The 7,144-nt window shown below is 46.7% G+C and overlaps 1 protein-coding gene and 1 long non-coding RNA gene across 2 annotated transcripts in view; one reads left to right on the top strand and one right to left on the bottom strand.

Annotated features, from left to right (window-relative positions):
- Positions 1-425: 425 nt before the first annotated feature.
- Positions 426-3,647, bottom strand: LOC126981111 (hemocyanin subunit-like). The gene is made up of 3 exons (XM_050831822.1): positions 3,519-3,647; positions 1,366-2,886; positions 426-1,230 (listed from the first exon to the last, which is right to left on the bottom strand). The coding sequence occupies exons 1-3, from the start codon at positions 3,580-3,582 to the stop codon at positions 812-814; spliced, it is 2,004 nt and encodes a 667-aa protein (XP_050687779.1). The 5' UTR covers positions 3,583-3,647; the 3' UTR covers positions 426-811.
- LOC126981117 (uncharacterized) overlaps positions 2,641-7,144 on the top strand; it is a 17,952-nt gene continuing 13,448 nt past the window's right edge. The window contains exon 1 of the long non-coding RNA XR_007733746.1: positions 2,641-2,789. This is a non-coding gene — a long non-coding RNA (uncharacterized LOC126981117). The remainder of the gene's footprint in view (positions 2,790-7,144) is intronic.

Here is a 7,144-nt window from a genome sequence, read left to right as displayed (position 1 = left end):
TTAAGGACTTCAGCACATGAGAGTGCGACGTCGGGGAGATTCGTGGAGGATGCGCAGCCGCGGTATGAAGGTACAGGAGACGGTGTCGTGGGGGTGAAGGCGCCATTAAGCCAGTGCGGCGTTGCAGGGGAGCGGGAGAGTCAGAGACTCTTCTGTGTGTCCAACGCCCTGCGGAGGTGATTGTCCCTGGGAAGGAGTCACACATTCACGTCAATCTGTCTTGGTGTCGAATCCCGAAGGACGTGGCTGTCACGGAGCGCCAGCCAACTCTCTTCCCCGCCACCCGAAACTGTTCCACCTTTTTCTTGCTGCACATTTAAGTACTTTGCCCACACTTGAGAGAAAGTTCCTGGTTCAGTTGTGTTTGTTCTTATGTTATCAAAATAGAGAGGCGGCTACCTTGGGGTGCTGACAATAAAATATCCTTTGATTGGGAAGAATGTTTAATTCGGGATTACATCAAAATCTCTTCTGTGGGCCTGTTTGCTTGTGTGTGTGTGTGTGTGTGTGTTTAAATATATAAATTTTATAATAATGTGGACTCTCAACAGATATTTTTGTGAGGACCTCCTACCTGCGATTTAGTCAAATAACAAAACATGTTTCTTCAAGTGAAATTATGTATTTCCGTGATGTAAAAAAATTGTGTTTATCGTTTGGTGTGCGTCCTGTAAATAACACGAAAAAGACATGCTTTGCACTGGTGCTTAGAAAGGTGACAGACATCCACTAAAAGTATTGTGTGCTACTCGAAGGCTGTAAAAGAGAAGCCACACGCGGTCCTTGAGAGCAGCACGGAGACGCATACGCCTTAGTCGCGATGGTAGACCTTGACGTGAATATGTTTGAAGTTGTGCAGGTTCTCAAAGACTCGCTCATCGTCGACGTGGCGGTCCAGGGGGTAGCCGTGGGGTCTGTTGTCGGGGTAGGCGCCGCGGTAGCCATAGTGGTTGAAGGTGGTGCTCTCGTGCAGGCCGTCGGTGGCAGCGTCAGCGGCTCCGTCAGTGATGGCAACCACAAGGTCGAATTCAAGACCTTGGCTGTGGCCCTTGGGAATGAGGAACCTGTTTGGCAGGCCGAGGGAGCTCTCGAATCGTTCAAGATGGAGCTCCCTGCCCTGGTCCAGCGCCTCTTCGGTCCTGTCCTTAAGGAACTGGAAGCTTGGGACATCTGGGACGGTCACGGACGAGTCTTCGGACGATCGCTCCAAATGGTTATGGCCAGGATGCACTGAAGAGAGAAGCAAAAGACGTGATAAAGTCATATTTCAGCGATCATCAGGCAATGTAAATAAATAATAATAATTAAAGAATACCTCAATATTATTTTCTATTCGGCAAGGTAATACTGATCAAATATACTTACGCTCAACCCAGAATTTGTCCAGCTCGATGGCGTTCCAGCGACCATCATCGAAGGAGTACTCGACACCGTTGTTGTCCTGGTGCGGCCAAGCGAAGATGCGCACGGTGGCAAGCACATCGTGGTTATGCTCATTGGTGACGTCCGCGACGAAAGAGAACTCCCTGTGGTTCAGACGCTTGATGTAAGTGTTGATCTCCACGTCATCAACAGTTTCCGTGTCGTCCACAGCGTTCACGAGGCTGTACTCGAAATCCTCAAAATAGGTTTCCAGATTTCCCTTCACGTAGAAGCTGTCGATGTTGACCCCTTCAAATTCGAGCTCCTCCGCGGTGTAGGGAGGAAGGCTGTCCTTGTGTTCCCGGAAGATGTTATCCATGTACTTGTGGAGGCGGAAGAAGGCAGGGTCGCGCGTGGCGGTCTCGAAGTGCTCGAGGACGCCGGGGGGCAGGTCAAACTTGCCGTGGGGGTCACCCTGGCGGCCGAGCATCATGTGAGCGGTGTTGTGCAGGGCGCCGTAGTACTGTGGGTTAGGGCTGTACGTGGATGACTCAATGACGTCTCCCAGTACGTCGATGCCATGGGCGTTCCTCAGGTCAACGATCTTGCCGGCGTTGTCTCGAATATAGCCGTGAGCAATCGAGTCACGAATGCGTGATTCGTACAGGAGCATGTCACGAACATCAGCAACATCGTCGACATCCTCAAACTTCACATTGTCTGGGCGAGAGGGGAAGTAGCCGCCGTACTTGTACATGGCCTGAGGATCGAAGCCCTCGTGGATGACATCGTCCCAGTGCAGCTCATCGACGGGGTCAAGGTGGTTGGACAGGCGCTCAGCGTCGAAGCGGACAGTCAGCTGATGGTGGACCCAGAAGAAGTTCTCGCCCTTGCGCTCGATGTGGTGGTTCTCGTGGGAGTCGTCCCACCAGAAGGGGAACTCCAAGTGCCAGGTGACGTGGTGGGTGTTCATGCCGATGTCCTCGCCGAAGTAGGCCACGCGCTGCTCAGGGTTGCTCTTGCTGCCGGTGAAGTGGGACTGGATCGTAGCGCGCTTTTGTGTCATCTTGGCCTTGTAAGCTTCCTGGATAACCTCGCTGTTGGTGAAGAGGTGGGGAGTGACCTCATAGAGGGGCGGCAGGACCACGTGCGTAGTGAGCTCAGAATGTATGACGGCAGCGTACAGAGCATACACGAACTCTCCCTCGTTCATGCGGGCACGGAAGTAAGCGGCGTTGCCGGCGAAGGTCTCCCAGTCGGTGGAGTGTTCGAGGACATCGTAGAGCATGAGGGCTTCCTCGCGCTGGCGGGTGTTGAAGAGCGAGAACCAGTGGTGCTGCTCCAGCAGGCGGTGGTCGTTGAGCTCCTGGAGAAGACGCTTCACGGCGACACCATCGTCGTCATAGTGGCCGGAGAGCGGGTTGAAGGTCGTGGAGAGCTCCTTCAGGTGGGGGTCGCGGATTTCTTCGTACACCTTCCACAGGATTTCGTTCACGTCACGCTGCTTTTCAGCGTTGGAAACATCTGAAACCCAGGCACCGCATGTCATTTAGGGCAGCATAGATAGATTCTGCACTTGTTAAATGTTATTAATTTTAATTCTCTTGTGTCACTAAGATGCCTGACTGACAGCTTCTCCCTATGAATGCAAATGACACTTTGTTTTCATTGAATCTCCTTCTGCATGTCATAAATATGCAAAACAGTTCCAGGTCACTCAGTTTGCTACAGTTTTCAACACCCTCTCTTTTTATACATTTTTTATGCAATGTTGTCTTGATAACACCGGAACAGTAAATACTGAATATTGCAGAATGGATTTCATCTTGAGCCTGACTGTCTTGAATATTGCATCTCATTCTTGCCCCTTGTGGGACAGCTTACGATAACTCCCATGTTCAATAACAATCGTAATTAAAAATATCAGGATAACCCTTGAATAAATTAAGTATATCATCAATGACTAACTGATAATCATTATTAATTATGGTTAAAAAAATCGCGTGATGTGTAATTTTCTCGCGTTCCATAAACACGATCAATAATGAGGCTCTTGAAGAGTAATGTAAACGGCTAATAATCATTAAATTTGTTTGTCAAGCAAACAGTTCAAGGTCCATCTCCAATGAGCCACCGGGACGGTGTCAAGTGCTTACCCTGGCAGGAGCCGCCCGCCGCGAGGCACAGCACCCCGAGAGCACACAGCGCCAGCAGCCTCATTGTGACGATGGTGAGGAGTGACACGCCTTCCCCGCCTTTATACCCGCGGCGCCCCCCCCCATACCCCCGCCCCCCAACACCCCCTGGTCCTCTTCACCCTTCACTCCGCTGATAACAGAGGCACACACACCGGCTAACAAAAAGCTCTAGGTTCACCGTTTTCAATACCCTCAGCAACACTACCACAAGCGGGGTGTGATCAAGACATCCCTGCGAAGAAAAACAAAGTCGTAATAAGGATCAAGCACCTTCCAAAACGATCAAATTTCTAAAGCAACATGTTATAAGTGGGGACGAAACCCATTGACTTTATTTTCATCTTAGGTCAAGATGGAGTGGATTTGTTTACGAAGAAGAGGTTGTAAGACGCTAGAAAAAAGGTCCAACATTGGCTTAAAGAGCGAGAAGAAGAGTTTGTAAGCCGCAAAAATGAAGATCCGGCATTGGCTTAAAGAGCGAAGAAAAGAGTTTGTAAAGTGAAAGAAGATTCGACATTGGTTTCCTGACCGGGGAGTATTGTAAAGCGAAAGGAAGAAACCCCACTATTAGTTTCAGGGCGAGGAGAAGAGTTTGCTCAGTGCCAGAAAGAAGATCCGCCATTGGTTTCTAGAGCTAGAAGACTGGAATTCAAAAAGCGAAAGAAGATCCCCCATTGGTTTAAAGAGCGATAAGAATACAATGAAAGGCGCCAGGAAGATGATCCGATGCTGGTGAAGAGAAAAGAAAAAAAGCGAAGAGAAGAGAGAGAGAGAGAGAGAGAGAGAAAGGGAAAGGTTTATCAGTCGAAAGAAAAGTCTGGTATTGGTTTCAAGATCAAGGAGAAGAGTTTGTAACGCGATAGCAGAAAGACTCACCATGTTACTAGGCGACGCGGCGAACGAGATATTAATGACCTTGGCCGGCCGACGACACCGCAGTGAACAGGTGATACATAACGCAGTTCTTCAATGGTGGACGGAGAAAGGTACGTGCCGAGGAAAAGATAGAACAAACGCGTGTCACAATCCAGACTCAGCGGCGACTCAGCGCTGACTCGTGTTTACTTGTAGGTCATTGTGGTGCTGAGATTCTTCCTTCCTTCCTTCCTCTTGGTCCTTCACCTTCTCTTCTTCATCATCATTTCCCGTTTGTTGTTCTTGTTCTCGTATTTCTCTTCCGTTCCTTCGTTTTTTTATGATCCTCCTCCTCCTCCTCCTCTTCCTCTTCCTTTTCCTCCTCCTCCTCTTCCTCCTCCTCCTCCTTTCTCCCCTTCTCCTCGACCTACTCCTTATCATCATCATCATTTCTCCTCTTTTTCCTCCTTCTATTGCTTCTAGTGTTAACAGTAGTAAAGATAGTTATAGTAATAGTAGTAGTAGTAGTAGTAGTAGTAGTAGTTAGTTGCTAGTACATCAGTAACTACATAAAGAAAAGCAGTAAACAGTATTGAAGTAGAAGCGTCAAGAGCGATAACAACCACACACAAAAAATAAGATAAACCCTTGCCCTCTTACATAAAATCTTCGTGGGCTCTGCAAGTCATTTCACCTCCTAAACCAGACACCGCCCCGCCAGTGATGATGATGATCTCCTCCAAGGCTTCGCGGTCAGCCCTTACAACACTCTCTCCTCATTTTTTAATTGTCCTTTTCTTTCTTGCACTAACCCTGTTTTCATATCTTTTTATCTCTCCTTCCCTCCATTTGTTTTTCTTTCCCTCCCTCCACTCTCTTCCTCCTTCTTCTTTCTCTTTCTCCGTCTTTTCCTTATCTTTCTATCCCTTACGTACTTTCTCTTTTCCGCCGTTCTTCTTTTTTTCTTTCTTTCTCCATTCCTGCTACCTTTCTTTGTTCTTTGTAATCATCCTTTCTTCCAGATTTTTCTTTATTTTTTCATTCTTTCCTTTCTTTCTCCTTTCTTACCTCACAACACTCTCTCTTCACTTCTTAATTATCCTTTTCTTTCTCCCTATCTCTCCTCACCCCCTTTTCTTATTCCCTCCCTACCTCCACTCTCTTCCTCCTTCTTTCTTTCTCCATTTTTCCCTCATCTCTATCTTATGTACTTTCTCTTTTCCGCCCTCCTTCGTTTTCTTTCTTGTTTCCATTCCTGCTCCCTTTCTTTGTTCCTTCTAATCATCCTTCCTTCCATTTTTTCTTTACTTTTCCTTCCTTCCTTCCCTCCTACCTTCCTTGACTATACAGCCGTCCCTAAAGTACCCAGGGAAACATACAGCAGCGCCGGTAGGAGAAATAAGACACCTTGATTTACAGGTACGCCAGGAATGATGAATAGAAGGTGGGAGGCCTGCTGACGCGGATGTAGATATAGCGTAAGGGGGGGAATGAAGAGGAGGAGGAAGAGGGGATGGAGAGAGAGGGAGGGAGACTGAGGTAGATACTTAAGGTATGCACAGAACAAGGGAGGAACTAAGGAATAAGACAAGGAAGCCAGGAAGGAAGATAGGAAGGACGAGGGAGAAGAGAAAGGGAGGGACACAGAGAGATTAAATATACACAAAACAAGAAGGGAGGAACTAAGGGACATGGCAAGGTAGAAAGGAAGGAAAAAAGAAAGAAAAAGAAGAAAAGGAAGAAAGGGGGAAGGAAAGAAAAGAAGGAAGGGAGGAAAGAATGAAGAAAAAAAGAAAGGAACGAAGGAACGAGGAAACGAATGAACGAAGGTAAAAAGTAAAAAAAAAAAAGGAAAGTTGTATGATTAAAAAGAACAGTTATAAGGAGCAGAAAGGAAGAGATAAAGAAAAAGAACGAAGGTGGAAGAGAGAAAGAACATAAGAGACAGAGAGAGAGACGGAAAAGACGGAGAGAGAATAATATTAAAGGAGGAAGCGAGTGGAGGGGGGAGGACATAAGGAAAGGAGGAAGAGAGAGAGAGAGAGAGAGAGAGAGAGAGAGAGAGAGAGAGAGAGAGAAATATGGAGACAGGGGTAGTACAAGAAAGGACAAAAAAATAATAATGGGAGAATTAAAAAACTAAACAGAATCGCAAAAATAAAAATAACGAGAGGAATATTGAGGGAAGTACGGAAAAAAAAAAAACACCTGTGACGAAAAGCATATCAAGGCAATTAAGGTAAAAAAGTAAGGCAACCCGTTTTCTCTAGTCGCAATAGTTATTCGAAGATAAGGAGGAGAAGAAGAAAGAGGAGGAGGAGGAGAAAGGAGAACGAGAAGAGGAGAATGAAAAGGAGGATGGAAGGAAAGAAATACCAAGGGGGAAAAAAAATGGAGTGTAATTCAACCAGTGCATGAATTCCTAAGAGTAGAATCCTGTTACGTGGACGATCGAAAGGGTTTCAGCGGAGCACACAAACAAAAGAGAGTCATATTCAAACCTATTTGATTTCACGCATATTCAAAGAAGTCTTTTGATGGTATATTCACCAGATACACTGAAAGATGTTTTTTCTTTGCCTGATATCAGAAAAGCTATAGAGTGAATGGATGTACCCGCCCACGTACCGAGAATTGGTTGGTTACGTTTAAAGGATTATTAATTAACCCGGTAGCAGCGACGGGCCAAATTTGTGGCTTTACCGTGTAGCAGCGACGGGCCAAATTTG

Source organism: Eriocheir sinensis, chromosome 4 (genome assembly GCF_024679095.1).
Source record: "Eriocheir sinensis breed Jianghai 21 chromosome 4, ASM2467909v1, whole genome shotgun sequence".
Lineage (NCBI taxonomy): Eukaryota > Metazoa > Arthropoda > Malacostraca > Decapoda > Varunidae > Eriocheir > Eriocheir sinensis.
This window is presented reverse-complemented; position numbering and strand designations above follow the sequence as displayed.